The sequence below is a fragment of the Eleginops maclovinus genome, chromosome 4 (assembly GCF_036324505.1).
Source record: "Eleginops maclovinus isolate JMC-PN-2008 ecotype Puerto Natales chromosome 4, JC_Emac_rtc_rv5, whole genome shotgun sequence".
NCBI classification, from domain to species: domain Eukaryota; kingdom Metazoa; phylum Chordata; class Actinopteri; order Perciformes; family Eleginopidae; genus Eleginops; species Eleginops maclovinus.
This window is the reverse complement of record NC_086352.1, coordinates 8,318,796-8,345,486: the sequence shown is the minus strand read 5'-3', so window position 1 is coordinate 8,345,486 and position 26,691 is coordinate 8,318,796. Positions and strand designations below refer to the sequence as shown.

The window sequence follows — 26,691 nt, the reverse complement described above, 5'->3', positions numbered from 1 at the left end:
ATTTAGTTCAAGAGTTAAAAACATATAATATTCACCAGAATTTCTCCCATTTGTCTTCCCCAACGCTGCGCTTCTTACTCAAATCCGAAGACGGTATGTGATGTAACCTGGCCATTGTGAAACACCAGAGAGAGAGAGGAGATGCTTTGGCACCAACAAAGAAGCAAAGTGGATAAACCTTATCAAATGTCAACATGCCACCGGGGCGTTAGCTTTCTCTAAACCAGTCATTCTTTCACAGGAAACATTTCCGAAAGGCGCTTTTCACACACACCAAATCATCCCCGTCACACAGGAGACCCTCCTCCAGGTTTAAGTAATCTATGTGACACACGATGCCGGATGTGACATTAGAGCCACCTGCACGTCCTGGACCCTCCCCGTCCCCCGGCTACGTTGACGTCAGCCCCTTCCACGACCATCTTCTCATGGGAAAACCAAAAAGAGAAATCACACAGCCAGGTGCTACCCCTCCTCCCCATAGGCTGAGGCTTTTCTTCTCTTTAGAGTGTGGCTCCAAACTTTTCTCCCAGCCTCTTCAAAGGCCAACAACAGGCCCTCCATCCCCTTGGGAGCACAGAAGGGGTAGAGCCCGGTGGGAGAGGGGCATACGTCACACAAGAGGCCAGCCGGTGGGAAAAGAAAACGCACGGGGAGAGGACAGAAAGAAGTAGAGAAAGAGGAAGAGGAGTCTGCAATTGAAAGGTGCTTTCAGCTTCGAGACAAGAGCCTTTCGCTTTGTGGAAACGACAAGGAGAGAAAAAGCAGAAGCGAAAAAAGGGGGCGCAAAAAAACCTGCCATGTCTTTTATCAGACTTGGAGGCTGAGGGAATGCGTTTAAAAGCTTTAGACCTAGAAAAAAAAAAAAAGCAATCAAAGGGCTTGCAACAGACGGGGAGACAAGGGGGTTGGGGGCAGAAGTTTCACTGTGATTCACTTTTGAGTTGAATTCTGTCGTACCTTTTTTGTCTGCGATGGGAGCTCAGATTGAAAGAATACACTCAAGCGTTGGAATTGTAAGAGCAGCCGCTTGGGTTGACTGGAGGTTGCTTTCTTTACAACAAAAAAAAGGGTAGAGCTTCACAGAGGAGGAGCCGTCACTGTCACTACAAACACCTCCCCGCGTGGCCCACTTAAAATGCAGTCTCATTTCATCACAAGGCCACAGGGTGAACGCTAGAAACAGATGGAGGCTAGGAGCAGCGGGGGAGGGGAGTTTTAAGAATAGAAAACTTTGTGAGGTATAACCATTAAAAGATATTATTTAATTACATGTAAAATCTTTCATCTGTTGCCCAGAGAAGCATCTGATGGCAGAAATTTGAACTCCAAAGTCAGAAACCCTTCAGTACCCACATCAGCGACATAATACTACATAACATATCACATTTACGGGTGGGTGTGGACACCGTGCTGTACACAGGGGAGAAAGTGTGCCAGGGCTCACATGACCTGGCTCTCATGTGTTGAGAGACCCACCTGCCCACACCACTCAAACATCCTGGACTCATGAATGGGGCGTGTGCATGGAAACATCATCAAAGATCTCCGGTTAATCTGTATGTCTCCATCAATCCGTGGCACTATTTTAAACCGTTAGTGAACACAAACTGTTCGCAGCTCTTCAAAGTGACTCGTATCAGACCGGCCTTGTGCTCCAACTGGGAATATGGTTTTGGAAAAGTTCACATCAAAAGAATTCCAAGCGTGGACTCCCCACTGTTGACACCCGACCCACATTCTGCCAGACCCTGGTTCAGCTGGGGGGGGGGGCAAAGAACAGCAGCTATAAATAACTATCTCACCAGGTATCCTTTAGAAAACCGACAACTTTTAAAGCTCAGAGTTGACTCACATTCTAGCTTCTGTTTTCATTTGTAAGAACTGTGGGGTCGAAGCTTTTAAACTTCTTCTCACCGAGCGTTAAGCCTTCTAATTCAGCTAAAGGATGTGATACGGGGAGTATTTCAGGCATTAAATTCATTAAAATCTGGAATACGTTTGGTTATTTAAAGTTAAATTGTTTCTTCAATGCTCTGGAAACTTTGAGAGCGCTAAAAATTTGTGTACTGCTTCTTCAAGAACTATAACGTGAGTAAAAATCTGCTAATTTAAAGAAAATACAACATTAGGAGCCTGAGCAATTACTCAACTAATTGATTGAATTGAAAAATATTTTGACAATTAATTAATTGATAGACATCTTTAGAAATGATGGCAACCTCTGATACAAGGAATTTCCTGCTTCTTTTTGTTATTTATATCAAAATAAAATCAATATATTTAGCTTTTTAGGAGGACAGCGATCACCTTGGACTTTATGAAACTGAGATAACCTTTTTTTGACTATTTTTGGGGAATTTTTATTATTTATTTATGTTTGATGTTATCCAATTTCTGACTTGTTACAGTCCGAATAATCAATAAAAATAACTGTTAGTTGCAGCCATTAAAACATCAGCTTGAAATGCTCTAACATGCATGAATGTTGTATTATAAGCGTAGTGCTTAAACTGCAATTTGCCAAATGTAAAAGCACCAGTCTGAAGCACACACAGGGCAAACATAACCATCTAACTACAGAATGAGCAGCCTGTGAAGATCTGACAACACTTTTTGATGTCTTTGTTTTACCACTCAACATGACCCTGCAGTAATGGTGGCACCGCTGTGAGAGGAAATCTAATCCATCACGCTCCTCATGCCATACACTGAACATGGAGGTGTCCATTTCAATTAAAGTCTGAATGTCCTGGATGTTTGAATTGTTCAATGTCAAACGCTCCATTCATTCCTTATACAAACCACGACTTCATGAATATGTTCTTCAACACGAGAAGCAAACACGTGGTTTCAACTAGTAAATTAAATATTAAAGTTTTGGGATTTACTTTTAATAATTGCTAAACAACAAGGGAAAAGCATCCAAATACATATTCATGGTGGAAACACCTTTCTTCTTTTATTCATTTTCCCTCTAAGCTTTAAAAGCCATTAGGCACCAAGACCTGAATTATTTATAGAAACTGAGCTCCACATTTTTACCATTTCAGCAGGGGCTCCTGTTCCATCCCGAGCCAAAAACTTTACACACCGTCGGAAAATCAAAACCTTTCCAGGGACAAAGTAATGAATATTTGTTTTTCGGGGTAATCATGTATGCTAATGATGTGGTTTTACATGCTTAAATCGCCCAGAGCGTTTGCAGCCGACTCAACGTATAAGCGACCAATGGCATGGCTTCTCTGCCGTAGAAAGCCAACACAGTTTCAGGTGTTTTTCATCGAGCCAATCTCCAAAGAATGGCCCGGAGAGACAAAGTGAGTCGGGATCCTATTTCTACATGAAGACGTTCTTTGCAGCTTTGCGCACATGTCAGGATTAGTAACTTTGACACCATGTGGGTGCAACATGTAATGCCAGTTGAAAGGTTCCAGGACATGTACCACACTCGATCGCTCGCACATCATGCACACTTAATTGGCAGTCGTGAAAAGACCGCAACATCTCTCATTAGTAACACACCCTGCAACACCATGGCTGCTATCAAAAACCCCCTCGATGCAAAAGACAACACACTGTTGGACTTTGGACCTGAATCAGTTTATTTCTGTTGCCTTTGACTTCCTAAAGTTTGATCCTCTTGCATGCGTGATAATGACTTTAAATGCATGATGTCACATGACCTTGACACGAAGACTGCAGCATGCTGAATGAGCACAAGTCATAAAAAAGCAAATGAGAGGGACAGAACAGGGAAAATATGACTATTTCAAAACGCAGCTACATGCGGGTGTTAGCAGGATTCTAAGAACTGGTAAGGAAATCTGGGTGGTTTCAAAAGGAAATCACGCCACAAGATGTCACATCAAATCAAAGTCACAACATAATGGATCCTCTGGTGTGTCAAAATGCAAGAGATCCTGGATTCTGGGATGCATTTAATGGATAATTGCATTTCTGCTCAAAGTGACTGGATCGTGGGTGGAGGAACTGATTTCCTTTTTTGTTGATGGGCTTCAATTCATCAAACATGCTGCCTTTGAGGAAGGCCTCGCTAACCAAAGAGGCTTAAGACTCCTCTGAAGCAATTCCAAAGGATTTCCCCACTTGACAACAACAGCACAGTGTTTACGGCAATGCCAAAATACAAAACAAGCGTGACCTCCAACATTTCTCTCCAGCATTTACAATCCACACTTGTCACCAGACTGTCACACTGCAATGCTTTCAACTCTGTCTTGATCTATTGTTCCCTAAAATAAGAAACCTCACATCACTGCATAGGATGCTACACACATTTGTTCCTTACATGAGTGCACGAGAGAGAGGTAACATCCATTTTGACAATAAGAACAAAAGATATAGTGTGAACGTGCTTTTTTTACTTGCACCAATGTGTCATTTGCACGACTTTCTTGTATATCTTTAAAGCTGCACTGCTGGAAGATCCTGGGACTACAGCTGTTCAGTGCAAACAACCACGCTGTAAATATTGAGCATATGACAGTAAAGCTTTTGGGTCCTTTGGATCCTCAAATAAGACCTGCAAGCTTGTGTTTTTGCAGCTATGTGTGAATTGTTAACTTAAAGTGTGTCACTGACTTGCAGAATGGCAACTAATTAAATGTTTAAAATCAGCAGCATGCAAATATATATCCACCCTCGTCACCATTGCTAAAAGTGTGTCCAACAAAAAGACAGTTTTCCAGAATTTAAGCAGTGGTGTGAAGTACATTACCTCAAGTACTGTACTTGTACTTAAGTATTTCCATTGTATGCTACGTTGTGCTTCTACTCCACAACAAGTCAGAGATAAATATTGTACTTCTACTCCACTACATTCATATATCATTCTGAAATACCATACTTTTACTTTTGTAACTTGAAGTATATTTGGATGATAATACTCTTGTACTTTATTTGAATGCATGTGTTTTACTTGTAACGGAGTATTCCCACACTCTGGTACTTCTACTCTTACTTAAGCACAAGATCTGAGTACTTCTACTCTTACTTAAGCACAAGATCTGAGTACTTCTACTCTTACTTAAGCACAAGATCTGAGTACTTCTACTCTTACTTAAGCACAAGATCTGAGTACTTCTACTCTTACTTAAGCACAAGATCTGAGTACTTCTCCCACTTCTGACACTGACGTGCAGAATGGCAACTAATTCAATGTTAGAAATCAGCAACAATGCTTACATGTTGTCCAATAAAAATAAAGTTTTTCCAGACGTTTAGTAATTCACACATTAGTTCGGGACTTACAGAAGCCTCATGCAAAACTGCTGATGAAGTGAAAACCCCAGTCCTTATGATAAATGCGCACAAACACGCACAATTTCACACGTTTCTGTTACGCTACTTCACTATAACTAAGTGAACCTCGTGGACTCACCCGTGCAGTCAGACCGCAGTTATTCTTGTGGTGACAGTCCCGCTGCTCGAGTCGAGAGCTCGTGCAGTAGTATTTCTGCTTCACGAGCCAGTCGTCGATTCCCTTTCTCGCCAAACAGGCATTGACTACAAAACTGTCGCCTGAAAACAAAGAAGCGCATCATTATCAGCTTCAAAGTGTGTGTTTTTATCCGCGCTACACTCGTGTTTTCCACAAGCGGTATCTTCAAAGAGTCTTCGCTTTAATGCTTCTCTAATGAGCTGACACTTTAAAAAAAAAAAAAAAGTCACAAAACTGACCAAAATGTGAGAGTTTATGATAAAAAGGGAAAATATAAGAGCGCTTACCTTCTGGGCTCTCCCTCGGTTTACAAATAGCGGCTTTAGAGAGAAAGAAAGTCAGACAATGAATACTCGAAAGTATCGCAGCAGCAGCACAATCACTGATTTCTTTCAGGAATAAAAAACCTTACCATGTTTCGAGTGCAGTTTACCCATTTCTATGCATCGAGTTGGAGTTTAAAACCATCAGAAGAATATAATCCAGAGGAAAAAATGGAAAACCTGCTACAAATATCCAGACAGAGGAGCGTCAGATGACTGCGCTCAGAGGAGCTTCAGGACCGTAAGACTGAGATCCAAACGAGCCTTTGATCCAGAGCCACTGAAGAGACACACACAGGACTATATAGGACTTCCGGTCCACGCTTTCACAATAAAACACTTAATTGATTAAGACACTAGCTTCACAAAGCAAGAATTAATATAATGCAAATACACATACGAGACAAACTATTCCCAGAGTTCATAGGTTTTACTTTGGTTTTAGCCATACTGTGTACATCTTTAATACCTGCACAGCCCGGCCACTTATAATTCTGATATACTGCATAATTATAGGCCTACTGTATTTTATTCTCATAGGCTGATTGTACCTACGTTTTTGTATATTTACATTCCTTGTAGGTTATACATTTCTTTATATGTCATTTTTTCTCTTAATACTTTTTAAAGCTGCCTTTAAAATCGTATTACATGTGTTCCTTTATACAGCATAATTCCTCTTATTGTGTTTAAGAGTGCATCATTATACACGAAAGCCAAATTCTTAAATGTGTAATATTGGCTCCTTTTCAATAAACATGATTTTGATGTATAGCTTAGCCTACTTATCCTGCATTGCAACTTTCTGTCACTTGCCCTGTTTAATTTCATTATTTGAATTTAACAATATTGCATGTTGCATTGTTGGAGAGGACTGAGACTCAATCTTTGTATTTCCAACAAAGAGGCTGAATCTTTTTTGCATAATGACAATAAAGCCTTTCAGTGTGGTCCCTGGTTAATAATACAACTGTGAGTTTTGTTTGTCCACAAAGCCTATATTTAAACTTCAACTATTTAAATCGTTGCACATTTTAAATAACTGCAAACCTAAGTCGTAGTTCGCTGAACCAATCTCCCCAAAATAACTCCACATCAGCCCATTAATGTGAATGTTGGTTTTATTGTGAAAATCAGCGTAGCCACTTCCGGTGTGAGGCGGCTTTTTCCGGTTGACTTGACGCACGTCCCTCTTTCTTCAAAGCGCAGATGAAGCGTCAATAAAACCTTAATTCCACTACACAAAAGATCAGGATTTACACCTCAGCCCACACGGCAAACGAATGCATGTAAACTCACTTTATATGTCAGTGTTTTCCAAAACTGGGGGTCCAAAAGGGGTCTCCAAATTACAACATATAGTTTGTAACATTTAAAAGCAAAACAAATAAGGAAAACGTCACAAAAACGAACAAGATGGAAAAAGTTGGGCCCAATGGAGCATTGACTCTTCTGTGATTGATTAAATGACTCTTCCAACATCACTTAGCTTTAAGGGCTTTTCTAATGGAGCCAAACATGATAGAATTAAATAACTTTTTGGACCCTCTCATCTTTCTATTAAGTTCATATTTAGTTTTTAATAAACTCCCTCAATAATCCTCCCCGGGCTTCCTGGGGACAAATAATCGAACATGTTTTGCGGTCAGCGTGAGTCTGTCTGTTTGAGGTCTTTGGCATGAGAATAAGGTTTAGACATCACAGTCTTATTGGACTGAGGCAGGAGATCAAAACAGGCTAATATTCGTTTGAAGTATTTGATTATATAATAAAAGACAGAGAAGCCACTGTGCCATGTCATGCTGTCATTGGCTCAATGTGTCGGTAATACATTTGCACAGTGGGCCTCTAGAGTTATCAAAGCATGGAGCAAACATTAATTAAGTGTGATAATGTTCCATGCACATTTATGTTGGTTATAATCTTTAAAATGTGACTGTTGAATGACATTTTTGAACTAAATGTAGTGAAAACCAACCCTGAAGAAACACAAAAAATGAAAGAATAATCGTGTTTTTCTTTAATGATTTACACACAATTTATCCTAATTTCAGAGTATATAAAAAGGAGATAATATAGCACTTTTTGACTTTGTTTGTTGTAGCATTTCCTAGAGGTCTTTTGGTTGGTCCTGGCCAATTGTCTTGTGTCTTTAAATCTTCACTAATCCAATCAATTACACAAAACAACAAGTGTGTGTCGTTGATGTAGTGTAATTAAGTTTTATAATATAACTGCACATGTTTGGCATTACAGTGCAACAGATAGAGAAATACAGTACATTTAAATGAGATAAAACACATGTGCATCACAAAGGGTTTTCTGAGGACCGTCAGCCGCTGCAGGTTGAGAATATCGCTTAGCAGGAAGTGCTCTCTGTGATATCAATCCAGTTGCTTAAAAAAAAAACATGTTTTCAAATGCTGGCTGTCTAATTTTAGATCAAAACCCTCATTTCTGTGTCATGGTGTATCTTTTCCTTTAATGTCTAAAAGCGGCAGATTAAATCTTAGGGGAGGATTTGTTTAATTATAGGACATAATCTCAAAACCCAACATCTGTAAAAGCAAGTGGATAAGTTTAAGAAGTGCTTAAAGAGCAACATATATCACATTAGTAGATGGCTATCTGTGAATCTGTCCTTCTGTCTGTAGAGGGGAAGCTGCTTTTATTGTGTGCATCTGACATCATTTGCTTTCTTCAAGGCATTTAGCACTTTAGCACGACATGCACCTTAAGCTAATATCCAATTTGGCATCACATGCAAACAGCAAACCTCCAAATAAGTTACAGAAAAAAGTGTCCCAGTTTTCGGCATTACCACTGCGGAAAAATTCTGCTGTCGGGTCAATGTAAATCAGTGTGAAAATCCCCTTCTGGTAAACCTCAGCCACTTGTGGGTCCTTCACAAAAGACTAAAAGCAGAATCTGTCATTGTGTTGCGGTACCTCAGCAATCTCTGCATGCATCAGAGACTTTTAGTACAACAAACATCTAGCCCATGCTGACCAATCACAGTTTCCTGTAGTTCCCACACTGTTCCAGCATTGTTCAGGAGGCACACGTCAGTTACAGTGTGTCCTACAGCGTCAATAAGAAAGCCTGCAACATACAGTACACTATAGGCCTGGGGATGGATGGGTCAGAGCCCTCAGGGTCACAGCCACAGTGAGCCAAGACAACAAGTTTACAAAGAAAAAACATAAATAATGACAGTGAAAAATCCTAGTTTGAACAGAATATGTCATCTGATTTTTTGTGAGATTATCTCTGTATTAACATCCAAGCATAGTTACTTTTATTGAACCATTTCTGTCTGTTACATCTTAATATTAGAGTAACAAAATCACAGATAGACTTGCATTATGACATTTAAATGTGTGCTTAAGCTATGAACAGAAACTAATATCTGGCAAAGTCTGCCTGTTTGAACTTACAGTAGCTTAAGATCTACATGGACATACCATCCTAATTTACTTTAAAAAGTTTGATTCAAGCAGCACAGATAGAGCCTTTTTGAACAACTGTAACGTAGTAGCAGTAGTACTGCGTATTAATTATGAATTTCTACTGAAAAATTAACACATTTTTCATCAGACTGACAATCAAAAAGGCAGCAACTGAATAAACAGCTGTACGTAAATCCAGCCTGAGACTTCATACACCAACTTCCTGCAGAGAAAGTCCTCTAAATTCCTGACCATGGATAGGAAGCTAATAGCCAAAGGTGGGATATGCAAATATATCTGAGTTGGGATGATTTCTGGCGAAGTCAAGATCAAAAACGTAACCTGGCCCCAATTTTCAGCGAAGGATTTTCACATCTTTAGGGACGTGACTATTCACTGGACACACGTCTCTATTGCCGCCCTCCAGATGCGTTTCCACTAAACAGAGGTTTCCGCATCCTGACTCTATCATCACAAGTATTACCAAGAGGAATCAGACTCCCCTTTGAACTAGTCTGCCACAGACACACAGATGAGCTTGTTATTATAGCAACTCGCCCGAATTTGCTGGGAAAGAAGGCCTGTCCCTCTGACACACTTCCTGTCCTTTGAAGAGGCCAACGGAGAGATGGCTTTGCGGGCCCTATTTCCAAGCTTCGCCTTTGATGCCTGCGAGAGAGGAGGTGGCGGGGGTTTAGAGCTAGACTTCCATCTCATAGACCACCAAACCTTCAATCAATCCCCATTTATCTTCGATGTGGTTATTAAGGCTTGACACCTCATCACATATGGGAATAAATGAGGGAAATATTTGGCTCTTATTAAGGCATTTGTCAAACCCATTGGAAGTCTTTCTGCTGTTATGGTGGAAAAGCTTCTTAATTCTTTAGGCACCTGCCTGATTGATGTAGGTATTTATTGACCAGGGGGAGCTCCTACCTTGGTGGCCAATAGCTCATTCCACCATAAAACCCGCCATTCTCCCTGGAAACAGGCATAATGGGGGGCATTGAGACGGGGATCTAATGGTTTGTCTGTATTTATGTCCTTGTAACAATGTTAGGGGCCTGATGCCTGGAGAGCCCACCGGAGGGACTGATGCCTGGTGGTGAGGAGGGGGATGTGAAGCCTGAAGCGGGAGACGGGAGCAGCTGCTGGGCGCTCAGAGCTCAAACATGTGACTGTTGCCTTTATCTTGAGGAACAAAAGGGCAGAGATGTTATAAAGGGCAGGAGACAATCGCGACTGAAGTACAGTGTTGATTCCTGCAGCGCCGGTGACTCAGCCCATTGTGGTGGCCCAGCGTGTGATGTGTTGGGCGAAAAGGGTTATTGGGGAGGGAAAGACAGCCTGGCATGCGCTTGCCATTCTGCACCCTGGAGGCGATGGAAATAACCTGGAAATACTATATTCCATAACACATATTGGGCTTTGACCGCAACACTCTGCTTAACAATGATGCTTTCTTAGTTGCTAAGTGGAGTAAAACCATTGTCAAAGCAGATGCAACCATATACTGCTAATGAGACCTTTGATGTGTTTATACTAACAGGAAGCAGCTCCTTCCTCTGAGAGCATTTGATGCTATAAATTGCATTGTATACAAAAGAAATGTCACATTTATCCACATGAAAGGCAGAGAGGATGTGGTAAAACATTCTAAATTGGAAATTGTTATCAATTAGTTTTTTAAACTACATTTAAATTGTGAAATCTTTAAAATTATTGGTTGTGTTTGTTTGAAACTGTGCTGTTTACACATACATATCAACCAAAAACTCATAAGGAAGTCAAAAAGCGGACTTTTAAGTTAGTTTCACATTGAAACTAAGCAAGTTGAAGGAAGAGAGACTGCATCCAACATATTCAAACATCAGAGTTTTAAAAAAACAATCTCTCCTGGTTAGATTTCCAAAATAATATTGCTGATCCCGTACTCTATATTATTGGTTTGTAGTGTAAAATAGGAGAACCCCACTTAAAAATTCCTTTTAATCTCAACAGCAGCATGTAAAACACTCGTAACAGGGCCTTAAGCTCACTGACGTTTCTTCTTTTGCAAAATGTGTCTCGAGTAAAGCTGAACAGAGCAAGTGAAGTGTGGAAAATAAACACACACTCGTGCAGACTTTCAGGCGCGCCGCCGAATGACTGTTAATTTTTCCAACGTCCAAAGCTCTCCAAACGTAGGCCTAAATCAATACTTTCTGCTTCTGTACTTCTCTTTACTATCTGCACTCGGCACTGGCTGCCTTTTTTGAAGCGGTGGGGGTGCAGCCCCATCCAGAACGAGGACACAATTAGTGTATTCAGCCGAAAACAGTGGGGTTCCCCCTTTGATGTGGGGATCAAATGAAGGAGCTGTGTGTTTTTGTCCAAAATGACAGGCTTGCCAGGTTTACTAATGGGTAGCTAATAGAAAGAGAGGTTTATGATGCTCATTAATTACACAGTCTGTCATGTGTTGGAAGGGTAGAATAGAGGAGATCGGGAAAAAGAGAAAAGAGAGTGGGGTGCAGCAGAGGAAGTAGAAGGGGTGAAAAGAGGGATGGGTGCAACCTGAAAAAGGGGGGAGCACTGGAATTAAGTGAAAGAGCAAGGGCACGGAGAAGATCTCCTCAAAGATTTGCAGAAAACCTGAGGTTGATGGAAAGTGAGAGAGAAGAAGAAGAGAAAGATAAAATAATCCTCTCCCAAGATAAGAGCAGCCACCAAGACAGGAGCTTCAAAGAGCGGAGACACTCTCACGGGAGCGTGCCATAAACCTTTTCCTCATCTTCAGAGGAAAAATTCAGTCCCTGATCCAAACACGCCCAAGCTCTCAGCACCCAGCACCCTGCAGGTGTCCGAGGCCCGGTGACTCCCGGGGTGTCGTGCACACTTCCAAGCACGGCTGCCTTTGAACTGCGAGGCCTCACGTGGAGTGGCGATGGTGATCTGCACATAAGGTGCAAATGTGAATAGTTAATGAAGAGGGAAAAAATCAGAGCCTGTCACTCCCACCACGGGGAAGACCAGTGATCTCTGCTATCAGCTCCGAGCAGCACATCTCATGTGAACCCTCTGTAGATGCAGTTTGTCATTTCAAGCTGAGCCGCTAACAATGCCCTCGCCGACAGTAGCCTATCCTTTGTGCCACAGTCGAGGTGTGACTTGTGGGACGTTGCTTGTGGATCTGACGGTGAGTTGAGGGTAAATGAGGCTGTTATTAACACTGAGCCCCTCCAGTGACCTGTGAAAGGGCGGCTCTGGTCCCCACAGGGTCGGGCACCAGTGGGGCCACTCAGCCAGACAAGGTTTATTTAGCTAAGCTCCGAGTCTCCCACACATTGAGGCCCGCACCGCCATGGAATTCATTATCCTGGGCCGTTAACGGGACACTGGTGTTTTGAATAGTTTCAACATGCTTTGAAATTGCACTCTCTGCTTGGGTTCAATCGCGGAGGACACGATCAAATTGCACCCAGTGTTATATCATCTTCCGGGCATCCGGCTTGAGACCCGAGGCTGAGGAACAGGCATAATGGATAACAGGAAAACAATGGCAGGCTAATACCAAAATATTTAGCAGCACTTTCCACAGCGAGGAGGCCTGTCGGAATAACACGGCTATGGGTTGGCGCAGTGAGCCTCTAGGCTCTGGTTGCAGAAAGCCTTCCTGTGCACAAACGGGTGACCTTTCCCCTACACATCCACAGGAAAACAAGCAGGGCAATTTCTCTTTTTGTTTTGTTTTGTGAGAACAGAAAATGGATATACATACCTCTGCTGAAAGAACCCAATAAATATCACACCAACACCAATTTGATCTAATTCCCTCGTCACAGCCTGAGGTTTTGGGATGTCATGAGTCATCAGGCTTGCTATAAAACAGGTAAGGTAAGTGGGAAACGTCCACCTACATCCTTGCGGTAAATGAAGCTATACTTTATGGAGAAGCACAGTAGAAGCCCCCGGGGACGTGCACAAGGCTTGGCTTAAGTTGCCCTATTTGGCTGAGTGACTGGGTGTGGTTGAATCATTACGAGTAGCCTATAGTTACTAATGTTAGACAACAATTAAATCCCCAAATCTGTCAAACTTTTATTGCTTTTTGAGAGGCGAACGATACACAAAGGGACGACCTTTGCCTTCAGTTGAACACATGGCGGACTGTTATTTTTTAAATAGGTTTCAGATTACAGAAACACATCCCAAAAAGCCAACAAGGTCACATATCCCACCGCTGTGTCCTCTACTGCTACAGCCAATGCAGTTTTAACCATGCAAAACGCACACATTAGTAGGATAGAATATTTGTCCAACATGAAGAGTTGGCAAATGGTGCAAAAGTAGGTTGAGAACTGTAAAAAAAAATGTGACATTTCCAAACAGCTACTCTCAGCAATAAAGCAGCATTAGTGTAGCCCTGCACAAAGGAAACTGCAGGGCTTCTATAATTACCAGAACTGTCAAATGAGAAATACACTTTTTGGGCAAAAGGCCAACAACACAAGTGTGAGAAGGACCCGTCTGAGGTTCATGCAGCTTTTAAAAGTATAATCTGTTATTTATTTCATCAATTAAGAAGCTCATCCCTGGAAGGAAGAAGAAATCAAAGCTAGAAAATGCAATTATATGTATAATATATACATGTCCTTCAGTGGTATCCCTGCATGAATATACATCATTGCACTTTTCCAGAGAGAACGTGCTCCCCTCGAGGGTGATCAGGTACATTTAAAGGCTTTTGCATTCACTTGTTTTGCTCGACAGGAAAACACAACAGCATATGGAGCGCTCTCAGACTCCTCCAAAGAGCGTTTCACAACATACTGTTTTGACATTGTTCTTTTTATGCGTTTACTTAAAAAACAAATCTTGTAAAGCACGTCATTTGAGCAGACAAAAGCTACAGAGGGCTGTCAGCGGGAACAGGCATGCCTCAAGCAGCATTGTAAAGCATGTACTTAAAATAATTTTTCCACAACAATAAAACATTTCTGAGTTGGCTCGTAGCCACTCCAACAGAATTCTGCCTGTAGCAGCTTGGCATGAAATAAGCCAGGACATTTCAGAAGAAAAGCAATAAAAGCAACACTAATTCTTTACTGGCTGGTTTTACGTCTATAAAAGGTTTCAACGGCTGTACGTTACAATGAACAAATAAATAATAAAGCACATTGATTTCTTTTATAGCACCATTTCTCGCACAAGACTTACTAGTCGAAGCTCCGGCCTCAAAAGCTGAAAATGGTCCGACTTTGTAAAAACAAAGAGAGCAGGATTATTTCTTTCAAAACAACTTCCATGGTTTCCATCATTAATGTGCTGACGGAAAGGAATGTCAATAGCAATAGCAAGCCCCAGCTTTTTAACCCAAATTACATTCACTTTATGGACCCTGTGATTGCTCCATGAAAGTGTAAGAACACGATGCAAATTTGTGCTTTGGAAACAACAAGTACGCTCCCCAATTTGCTTGCTAATGTGGGCATGGCAATACGCTTGTCATACGTTTGCCAGGCCACACGTTTAATATGATAGGAAGCATTTGTAAATTAAAATTATACAATAAGTACAGATTAAAGTACTGAAATATTGGGCCACGCTACATTTCTGACCCTATGGTGCTATGAAAAGGGAGTTATTTTAACTTACTCCACATGACTAACCCTCCAACGATAGTACAGCAGAGATTGTGTACTGAGCTGAATCAGTTTGATGGCCTTACAATCAGCTTCATCTTTTGGTGGTAGGTTTGCATCTGTAGCCAAACCCATCACAATGTACTGAACAAACCCTGAGTCTGCCATCTGATGGATTAAACTGTGCTTTTAGCTCTGTTTTTGGCCTCTACCAACTCCCAAAAAGTCGACTTGAGTTGCTATAACCTTCACTGTGTTCACCAGGTGGTTGCTAACTGTGTCTGCCTCCTGTTTGAGGCCGAGCAGGACGTGTACGGTGGGATTTTGGAGCTTTTTTCTCCGTAAACAGCTGCCTGCCGAGGCTGAATCAGAACAGTAAAGAAACAATGACCTTTAATTCATTGTAGTGCTGCTTATAGCCAAGGTCTGCAGATTCAGATAATTCTCTGCAGCTTCATTACTACAAGCAGCTTTTTTACAAGTATTGTGTCTATTGTGCGCGTTTCACCATCCTTGCATGTGTTCAGGCTGGTACAGTTAACAATGGCATACACGGTCTGTGTCCTCCACAAGAGGAAACTGCTGCTTCCTCCAGGAGCTGATCAAATACTTTAACCAACCTGACTCTTCACAACTCACCCCACAGATGTCTGCCTCCGAGGGGTTTGCGTGTCTACTGCCAACTTTGCAAACAGGACTGATTTTCCATCCAGCGTTTATAAAGCTGGCTGGACCTGACGGTGCATGTCTTCCGAAGAAATTGGCCTCTTTCCTCAACACAATGGTGGTCAAGGTCAGCTGTTAGTCTTCAAATAGACCACCATCAAAGACACTCAATTCTGCCTGTGCCAGTAAATGGCCATCCACCAACTCCTTTCATCATGAGAGGGGGCAGTACCTGCAGGGTGACATTGCAGAGTAGAACCGAAATCTAATTCAAAGAGCAGGAATTACTCAGAGACTCACAAAACCCACTGAAGAGGGCTACCTCTGTAGGTGAAAGAACTAGGAACACGTCTTTTGTCATTAAGCATCCAGGATATTTCCTTTTCCCTAAGATGAACAAACCAGTCCTTTTGGTAAAAAACAAGTCATGGTTTACCCTCCATACGTGTACACTCATTAAGTATTGTAAAGATGTTCAGTGCGTCGGTGCCTGGTGTGGCTGAGAGAGGGCGCTTGGCTGAAAAGTGGGGGCAGTGATCCAGTGATGCGTTACGTGAGATGCTTTTCAAACAGTGGGTGAACTGACCCCTGAAGCCGGGTCACCGCATGATGCCCCGATGTCCAGCGAGGCCCCGCCCTCTCCTGTGAGAGGGGGCAGTTGGGTATTCACAATAAGACAATTCATCTCTGTAATGAAGTCGTGTTCCCAGAGAGAGAAAGGCTGGCCGGATGGATGGATGGATGGATGGATGGCTGGATGGCTGGATGCATAGCGGTCCCAACGACTGGCTCTGAAAGTGGGGTTGGGGGTGGGGGTAAAAGGGGGAAGTTGGGGGGGGGGGGGGGGGGGGGGTTCCTACATAGAGAAAAGTGATGTCACCCTGCTAGAGGTTGCACCATTTGCCGCCTACTGGTATGAGAAGACAAATTGGAGTGGAATAAGAACTGGACTTTTAAAATGCAAGATTGGACATGTAAACTTTTTTATGATAAAGACATTTAACTGGATTTAAAAACATCTTAACCATCATTGATTTACGATGGGATGTCAGCAGAGAAGAAGGACAACTGTAACAGTATTATAAATGTGGCAGCTGAGCTTCTCAAACATTTGCTCTGCATTTGCCGTACTCCTCTTCCTACGCTATTTCTTTGTCCCGTCATTTGCCCAACAGGCAAATCAATTTTGGCCAACTTTGTTTTATGAAGCAGCAAAGAAAAAGCATTGTAAAGCACTGTGGATTATTTCATTTCAACAGGTGATACCAGACTAAATACTACAGTTTTCTCCATGTTCAAAAGTTTAAAAGATCTACTTCTGAAATAAATCTAACAAAAGACATATTGAGTCTTCGGCGAAGGCACAGTATGTTCTCTCTGAGTGATTTTTAGTTTTCAGATGTTATGTATTGGTGGATGGACCAGGTTCAGGTCATTCTCCATTTGCATGTTTGGAAACATCTGGAGAGCGTATGGGTCACGGAACAATCTTTCTCTGCACGATTCTCAATGTCAGTGACCTTCACAATCACCTGTTTAAACAATGTGTGTGCCAGCTATAAGATACCCATAATACACCTTATGACTCTTATCGGGAGATGAGGCCTTGTTAACACATCTTAATATACCTTGGGGGGTCTAATTTGAGTGTCTAGTGTGTTTAGCACGTATCTAAATTGACTATATGATTTATAGATACAGGGGGAATGGGATGGGTTGATGGTGAAACATGCCATTGGTGCACTTGCACTTTATCCATGAGCAGATAAACATCCAAAATTGCACATGTTATAGCCTATTTCAATTACCTTGTAGGCTTGCTAGGTTATGATGTGATTCATTACATGTTTTTTATATATTTGACAGAATGTAACATAACTTACAAAGTTTTTAACATTATACCAAATTAGGTAAATGATGCAAGTAAGGTAAGAACAATCGGAGAATTTCCTACTGATTCTGAACGAGACAAGTTAAACTAAACATATCTATTTTGCATAAAGACATTTATATACAAAGATGTACGAAGGATTTCTGATGTTTTAATTCTACAAGTTGAATAAATCACTAGTTTGAAGCTGGCTTGTTGTCAATACAGATATTTAAAGGACTTCATTAACAAACCAGCAAAAAAAGCAAGAAAATGGCTGTTGCAATGCAATGCATCACAGCACACTCAATCTTACTCCACAGTATCTGTGTTGCCTCTACTCTACTGTATCTGACTTTGATTCACAACGACTGCTAAACTAAAAATGGTAGTGCCGCTAAATCCAAGATAAGGCATGTTTTTACAAATCTCCCTCCATCTATCAAAGCAGAAATGCTTTTGAAAAGTTGAGAAATGGTTCAGGATAAATCAGGGAGGATAAAAAGATGTTGACTCTGAACCAAAAAAGGCAGCAAATATGAAAAGGCCATTCGTTTATTTCTGACATCTCTAAATGTTATGGCCTCTTCTGTACTTACTGGCACCAGAGGTTCAACTACAAGTCACTTTTTCCCAGTCAGTCAGAGTGGTTTATTCTCAGAAAATGTAATAGCCTGGGAGGACAACCAACATCATATCCCTATTCTTTCTTATTAGGAACATCCAATGCTGGCTTTCTATGTCCAGAAATACTGCATTTCCACATCCATACTACTGCCGCTGATCATTTCCTCTAAGCTCTGCTGATGCCTTAATTGGAAGCAAAGTGTCGTCAGATGATCAAACACAGATCCACACCTTGCCAGGCCCGCAGCCGCTTTGTTTTCTCGAGGTCTCAGGTTGTTCTTCTCTGTTTCATAACAGTTTGAAGTCTTTCCTGTGGAGGAGTTTGCAAGGCCGTAATTGGGAGCAGATGAGGAGGCCCCTGCGTGCCTCCATGGTGATGTCAGACTTGGTGGAGGGAAAAGCATGGTGGGGAATGGGGGTGGGAGGTGGAGGAAGGGGGGGGGGGTTGTGCGGTGAGTCAGAATGTCTGAGAGGCGGTCGACTCTCGGCAGGTCTACAGGTGGGCAGACGGGCAGCAACACCTTCGCAAAACACAACCTAAGAGCTCATAGCGGTGTCGAACGTGGAGAAAAATGTCCAACAAAAACAGAAGAGGAAGGTTAATGGGCTGGGTATTTTTTCACAAAATGTGTGAAATGTATTTGATCGTCTTGTTATCTCTTTGTAACGCAAGATATAATAACATGCTGCTCAATGTTTTCATTATCCATTATCTAATCAAAGAGAGGCTTTTTCTGATTTCAAGCATTAGTGCGGCTGCTTTCTGTTGAGCTCTACTTGTTGAGATTCTCTGATCTAAAATGTAAATTCGTTAAGCACTTTGCTCTTCTCCTGGTACACACAAACTGTGCCCACCTAGTGCTCCCCTGACCCATTTCACTGCATGCAGGACATTTGCATGAAAGGAATGAAACTCGATGCCAAAATAAACATCAATTAAAGCTGTCAAACACCACCAAAAACAGCTGCAGCTTTGAACAGCTCGACCAGCAGGCTTCAAAAGCCAGCCGTCTTTAAAGGACTGCCTCACATGTAGGAAAGGCCAGGCTGGAATTAGCACGGCCGAGGTTAAAACAGAAATTACCTCTGCTAATGAACTGAGGCAAGATCATCTCGGTAAGCCCACCATTAAAATATTTTCCTTCTGTCATTTGCCATTTATTCAAACATATACATAAATAGAGGAGCTCTGGAAACTGGTTTTAAGAGTCTAAAAATGCATGAGCAGTTTTTATTGTTGACTTAAAGAGGAGTGAATTAAAAAAGGAAAGGTTATTTTTCATCACAGAACATTTTTGTGTGCTTTCTGCAGCTGTAGAGTTAAAAAGAAGCAGCTACAGTTCAGCTAAAGGAGGTATTAAGAGACCAGACAGGAGGAATATAAGAGCAAACAGGTATTTGTTCCCTCCTGGTGATTCGGCTGAACGCTCAGCAAGAGCTGCAGCGATTTGTCAATACAGGTTTTTGTCTGATTTTAATCTATTATGGCTCCTCTCCTCTTGTCCATTTGCTCACACAGAGCTCCCATTGAGTAACTGCCATGGCTCATTACTGCTTCAATGCCAAACAATTTCTGCCTGGACTGGCTGGATTAGGTTGTTCCTGACATCTCGCCTCTCATCCGCAAAGCTCACACTGGCAGTGAGAGGCAAGAGCTGCTGTTGACCTCTTTGAGTTTAGGAAAAAAGCAAGGCGGCGTGAAGAAAATCACCCACCTTTATATAATTGTTTAATCTTAAAGGGCCATGGTGGTACTTGTTCACCACCATAGATTGTTTTGCAGGAATTCGGTCATGAGCAAGTGTCACCCATAGGCTTGTTCTTTGAAGTCTCAAGGTTGTCATTTTTGCCGTTGCTGTTTTGGACTTTGGCGGTCGCCATTTGTTCCGTGGAAACAGCAAATGACCAAAGAAGGTACCAACCAAACTCTGTTTTAAGTCCCAACATTTTACAATGAACTTCCATTCATTGAGTCCACATGTCTGTAATTAACAGACATGTGGACTCGAGTCACATGACTGGGACTCGAGTCCAAGTCATGTGACTCGAGTCATGATTTTAATGACTTCAGACTTGACTTGATCAAATTCGGCATGACTTGCGACTCGACTTGGACTTGAATACTATTAACTCGAGACTTGACTCGGACTTTGCCTCTTTTACTTGTAATGACTTGACATGTCTCGAGTCAAAGACTAAATTTCCTGATCATGGACATCCTTCCCTGCAATGCAGTCTTGAATTGAAATGTTTGAGTGGCTTGATTGTAAAAAATAAAAGACCTGTTAACCTCAAGGTAGCGACGCATACCCTACTTTATCGACTATTATACATAATGCTCTATTTAAGAAGACCTGAAAGTAGTAAGTGGAATCTTAAACTCACCAGGAAAATGTTTAATGAGGTAATACATCAGGTGAGATCCAGGAGCAATTTCTCATAGACTTCTATACAATCTTTTTGCCTAAGCTAGATATCAGGAAGGAATCCGAGTCAAGGCACTTCCACATTCACTGCGCAGCTAAACCAAAGAAGATGGAATGTGTGAAACTAAATTTCATGCCAATGTGTTTAACAGTTCAACACATTTTCCAGCAAAACCACAAAGGTCAACTTCATGGTGGTGCAGGAGTCAAGAGATAACCAAATTAATAAGGCTCCTCTGTGGGTATTTAAAACATTTCCTGGCAGAATATTTAATAATTATGATATATTTCAGCCTGGACAAAAGTGAGCAACTGATCAAACAACGTGCTGCCATCATTAAAGACATGTACAAAGCTTAATAAAAAGGATTAACATAAAGCTGCATTGATTTTGCCAACATTGAGCGTGTTGACTGCGCCCATCTGTCTTTGGTCGGCCTTTTACACAATAACTTGGTACTGTTTATTGTGTTTTCCGTCAGTCTTCCAAATGAAAGCAGACACAGCAGAAATTCTTCCCGGGAGAGTACAATAAAACATTTCTCACTGAAAAGTTTACACCACCAGTTACTGGAGGTGATAGACTGCACATTTATGTTCCTCAAAACTAAAATATACATTGGGTTATTTGTTGTATTTCATATGAAAAGGAAAGCAGGCCCCCAGAAATGTATCAGAACACCTAAAAGGTACCCACACTTTCTCATTGCTATAGAAAGGCACCAGCCAAACTACCAAATTAAAACTGAGTCAGAGGACCTTCGGAAGAGAAGGAATAAAAGCTTTGCACTGCTTTGATCTGACGTCTCTGAGAGAAATTTGCTCGGCAAAATGTTAATCTACCCTCTACATTGCAGATTACCCCCACCCTCCCTTCAAAATGTGACTGTTCTCAGATGGTCAAGGTAATTTTGACCCACTTAGGCTGCTTTGATCCGAAACCCCTTTTAACAGATCCTCCGCACTAGAGTTCAAACTGATTTTGTCATTGCCGACCACAGCCCTCTGCTAAGATTCAGAGCCGGAGCTAAAGCTCTTCCAAGCTGCCAGAGTTGCTGACAGCCAGCAAAGTTGAAAGCACTTTCTTAATGCTGACGATCAGTGCGAGTGACTGGCTGCTAATGGGTTGCACTCCCACTTTTCTGAGAAGGCGGTTGGAAGAGGAGGAGGCTGTCTCATACTTTGGGACAGTTATTTATTTCCTTTCAAGAGTATTATGAAGTTTTCAAATGATTGTTTACTCTTGTATTGATCTGGCTTTTGCTGAGACTTTCTTTATGCGGCTCTCCTTTCAAAGTCTTACTGTGATTCTGCCTGCTCTGTTCTGAGGCGATGAATCGGCTCGGATTCGTGACGGTACTTCACAGTAGCAGCAAAGAGATGTCACAGCAAGCGTCACAAAGGCACAGAAATGTGATTAAAGAATGAGATAACGAGAGAAAAACACAAGAGAGTGTTGAGAGACGTGTTCACGGACTCTTCAGAAGTGATCTCAAAGCCTCTTTACTCGGAGACCTGTTCCCTGTCAGCACTGCTCTCCTCTCCAACTTTTTTCACGACGTCTGAGTTTACTTAACTGAGAAAACATCTTTTGTGCCAGAAAAGCTTTGCCCTTCAGCTTCACACTGTAGATGCTGTGTGTTGTCATCCCTTGTTGTTGATGGATCGGTCACTTTTTCCCACTTACATAATATCACTGAAGTACCTGTTCCAGCTTAAGGACCCATTATACTTGCAGTGGAAACAAGTCTGGCAGTAAAGTGCTGCTTTGGCGTCAGACTCGGTAGTATCCCGGAAAATATGTGGATTGCAATGGTTTTGCATCATTTGTGCTTTGTATAAATCCCCATGCTCACATACCATGTCAAATCCTCAAAATGATTGTGAGTCTCTTTGCTTGGCTTGTTAGAGTGTATCAATACTTCAGAAACAAACAGTCGGTTTGGCAGCAGGTAACACGACCGGCAACAAGGGAAAACATGCAGAAGGGGGAGTTGAAAGGCAGTTTACGTTGTCAGAATCTGGCGTGTGATGGTCAGTAACAGGCGGGGAGGATTGGGAAAACATCTTCAAAAATCGACAGGTACACATTTCAACATGTAGTAAGATCTGGCAGGGTTTCCCCGCAGGCTGACATCTTTGTAGTGGTTGACCTCCAGAGCAGCAATCAACTTTTCTTCAGCTGCACAGAAAATAAGACTTAATATAGTAGCAGGACCTTATTGAGAGAGGGGGGAATCCATTTGTAAAGTCATTAAATTAAATGGTATGTAATACAAATAGTGGCTTGACAAGTGGTAAAACAAAATGGGCAAGACTATCATTTTATGCTACATGTTTTATTCAATGAAGACTCTTGATAAGCTCTTTCTCCAGCCAAAAATGCATGTTGTTCAAGTTGTCCAAAACACGTACCATCGAGTCATTTGGGCCCAAAATGGAGACGACAATAACTCAATGTAAAACCTGCTGATTGTTAAGCCTAAGAGTCCTCCTATAATGCTGTGCAAAAAGATGTGTACACAGCACTTTTCCACTAACAAGCCCCCAATGCAATGAATCACATTTAATAGGAGGCAAAAATTGAAGTCATGTAGTACTACACTGCATTCATCTGAGTATCGCATCGACTGCCCTCTGTAATGAGTAACAAGGGAGTGATTGTGGACACATATTGTATATAATTGGATGTTAAACTGCACGTACAAGTGCAACAAACTCACTCTTGAGTTGTCACTATTAGAGGTCTAAGTGAAACCCCTACCTGATTCATCTAAGAGCACAGTAGTAGTCCCAGATGTAAAGCATCTTGCATGCACTTAACTCTTCTATTATAATCTAATGAACCATTAAATAAAGTTGCAGCTTCTGGCGATTATTAACAAATGTTTACGAGCCACTACTGCCTTTAGATTTCCTCGTCCACTTTACAGTCTACTCACTCACTTTGTGGAATCAACTAAACAAACAATTTCCCTTCAAAGGGTTTGGTTAATGAAGCTGTTTATCATAATTTGAATAATCCACACAAAGAAGCAGGCTTTATACTGCAGATGTATTTCGTCCCACTATTCTCAGCTCTGACAAACAAGAACTCAGCACAACAACAGCTTGAGTTTTTCCCACAACGCTCCCCTGAGTGGGACCTGCACTTTTCCTTGGGAGTGGAATGTGTCCCAGATATCCAAGTGAAGAAAGAAAAAGGCTTTAAACTTCCACTAAAAAATGCAAGAAAGCTGCTCAGACTTCACATTTCTCCCCTGGGTCACATTTGCCCATTTGTGGCTAATGAAAAACCATTTGCTGTGTTTCACTGTGCTCTGGAATGGAGCCTTAATGGTAATTAATTGATTCCTAGCACTCTGTGGCAATTACTACAGTTCTTGGGAGAAATGAAAGAGACTGCCAACATGTTCTGCATTAATAGCATAACCTTCATTTGGACACAACGCTGAGTGTGTGATGCTGTACCACAGGGACAGCTAATTTGCAAGAAAAATGTGTTGAGTTGTTATTAAGGGATTTTTTTGGCCTTCATAATTCCATCCGTTACAATCAGGACAAAGGAAACAAAGAGCAGGGTCTTTTAATTCAGTGAGGTTGCTCAATGTTGAAGCTCCAGAGACGGACGATTGAAGTGTAAAGAAGTGTCCGTTTAACATCACTCTTTCATTCGAATTGAAAAAAAACTTTAAAAGCTGTTTTATGCTAATGTCAAGCTTAATTGGCATTAGAAAAAATTGCTCTGGCATACGGAGGGGCTGCAAGATTAGCCAGAAGAGAAAGAGCAAGATAAAGCCTTCAAAAGGCCTATTTCAGAGGAATTATAGCATCCTTTGAACATCATCCAAGTTTTAAATACATTAAAAGCCTGTTGGCATACATGTAAATTAAGCGGTACCAAAGTGTTCCAAAGAATTCATGGTGAATCAGACCAAGGGTGTGAGGATAAAATGCAGGGGAAACGTGTCCCAAAGGGAGACGGGTAGGAATCCTGCCATCTCCCACAGGCCTCTCTGCTCGTCCTTTCTTCTCCATGTCCATTCTGCCGTGGGCCAAGTGGCTTAACTTAGATGAAAAGAACAACAGCTAGTAGCTCCCTTGGCAGCAGAGCCCTCACGCCATCCAAAGTGCCAGTGATGGATCATTGTGTATACCACATACAAAAGCCTGTTTAGCAGCACTAAGCACAGAGCACCAGGGATTCCTCTTATTCCTCTGGCCGGCTGGCCAAACACTGGCACAGCTGGGTAAGGGTAGGTTTGGTACAGGAATGTCTTTTCTTCACTGTCCTGTACATCATGTACGGTGAAAGGATAGTAGAGTCGGTTCTGTGCTCCCTAATGATGAATCTTTATGTGCACAGGTCAACCACTTGAAACCCGTCAATACCATGTTCTTGAAAGCAACCCAGGTATGGTGTTATCTAAATGCCATATGAAGCAGACAAGGGCCATTCCTGACGTCAGATAACTAGACTTTTCCAGAAGTTCAATTTAGCTTGATAGTCAAGTGTTTCCAGCCATAAATAAGCTTTAGATTCCATGTCATTAAGCTTGATGAGGAGGATTGTTTTGATAATTGCTTATAAACCAAGATACCAATGTATGAGAACATATCAGTCATGAGGACGTTTTAATCCTGCTGCAATGGGTACAGGGTCTGGCTTAACACAGTGGTGAGGTAACATTCAGACAATACTCGCACGTCAGTTTTAGCCACACAATACGTTTGCCTCAAGGTCCAGAATTACAAAAAAAGGACTAGTTAGCGTCCCCAGATGATGAGGATGTGAGAGGCAGTCTTCTTACACTCTTTTCTTACAGTTGTCTGTTTTACGGAAAATCTAGTGGAACATTTTTGATGAAACAAAGAAGAACCCATTTAATCTAGCAGCGTCTTGTAAATACGTAGGCATGCAGTTAAATATTAAAGAAATCTTCAACATATTTGGACTATGGTGTTCCACAAGGCTCCCTTCTGGGTCCTCTTTGTTTATATCATGTACATTTTACAAATTCAACATTAAGCGTGTAAATTAGGAATAATAACATCTCTCTTCACTCCTACGGAAATGATACCTGTTTCTTTCTAGTAGCACTAATGATATACTGTATACCTATACACAACTACAGTCTATCTGGAAGATGCTTGTCCGTAGGTGTCATTACAGGTCATTACGCTCAGCTGCTGTTGGTATGTTTAAAACGTTCGCTTCTCGATGAGAGGTCATCTCAAGCCCACCTTCATGCTAAGAATGCAAGACAGCAACAAATAGGCAAGTCAGTGTGAGTAATGACTGAAAACATTCCCTCAGTGATGTAATCATCGGCAGTTAAAGTGCATGGGTTTGTAAACAGCAGGTTTAATGTGTGGTTATCCTCCTTGGAAATAGACAGTATTCTGATTTGTGATTTGTGCCTTTGTTATGTATTTTACAATTAAACCAAATACATTGAATTCTTTCATTGTGTATAGAGAGAAGTAAAAGAAGTCTTGTTATGATCTATAATTGAGCTTAATAAAAGGGAATTATTTCTAGTGTGTAAAGCATAATCTTGTGACTTGCATTATAAATCTAATACAGAGCATGTGTAGGTTTCGTGACTGTCAATTGTATATACAACTCAAATTGTATAGTATTATGAAAGGGGAACAGGATTAGGAAGTTAAATATAGACCCCTGGTACAGTAAGTAAAGATCAAAGAAAAGCGTCCAACAAACGACAGATCTGGAAAGCTGATCTTTGGCCCGTAAGTAAAGCTGTACTCTCTTTTTCTTCGACATATTATGTGTACTGAATAGAACAAAAACAGTGAGACTGAGTATCCATACTTCAGTTCTTACAAAACTTGATCAACATGGTCAAGTCGTCACGTCGCCAAGAGGATTTACGTCTCAACACAAACAGTGACATGAAAGCTCTGAATCCTCAAGAGGCTGAAGCACTTCATTTAAAGTTAAGAAGATTTAGATCAAAAGGTTAGAGAAAGAAAAAATACACTCAAAGAACGACCCTCTGAAGGGGGAAAAAAACCCGTGGCCTTCACAGTGCTAAGCTGAACAAGTTCACAGCCATGGCAGGACACAGTCTGTTCCTTCACAGCCTCGGAGAGATGAAAGGGAAGATTGTCCGCTTGCTTTGATTCAGAGTTGGCCAAACGAAGTCCAAAGAATGCCTGGCAAAGTTTGTTTTCTGAAAGTTCTTCAGTACCCCCACCCTGCCCCTCTCCACCTT

The 26,691-nt window shown here is 41.6% G+C and overlaps 1 protein-coding gene across 1 annotated transcript in view; it reads right to left on the bottom strand.

Moving 5' to 3' along the window:
• The window catches only part of nkd1 (NKD inhibitor of WNT signaling pathway 1), an 80,374-nt gene that overhangs the window by 30,897 nt on the left and 22,786 nt on the right, over positions 1-26,691 (bottom strand). The window contains exons 2-4 of the mRNA XM_063882658.1: positions 5,877-6,067; positions 5,752-5,784; positions 5,405-5,544 (exon numbers count right to left, since the gene is read on the bottom strand). Of these exons, the coding sequence (XP_063738728.1) occupies positions 5,405-5,544; positions 5,752-5,784; positions 5,877-5,901 (198 nt within the window). The 5' untranslated portion in view covers positions 5,902-6,067. The remainder of the gene's footprint in view (positions 1-5,404; positions 5,545-5,751; positions 5,785-5,876; positions 6,068-26,691) is intronic.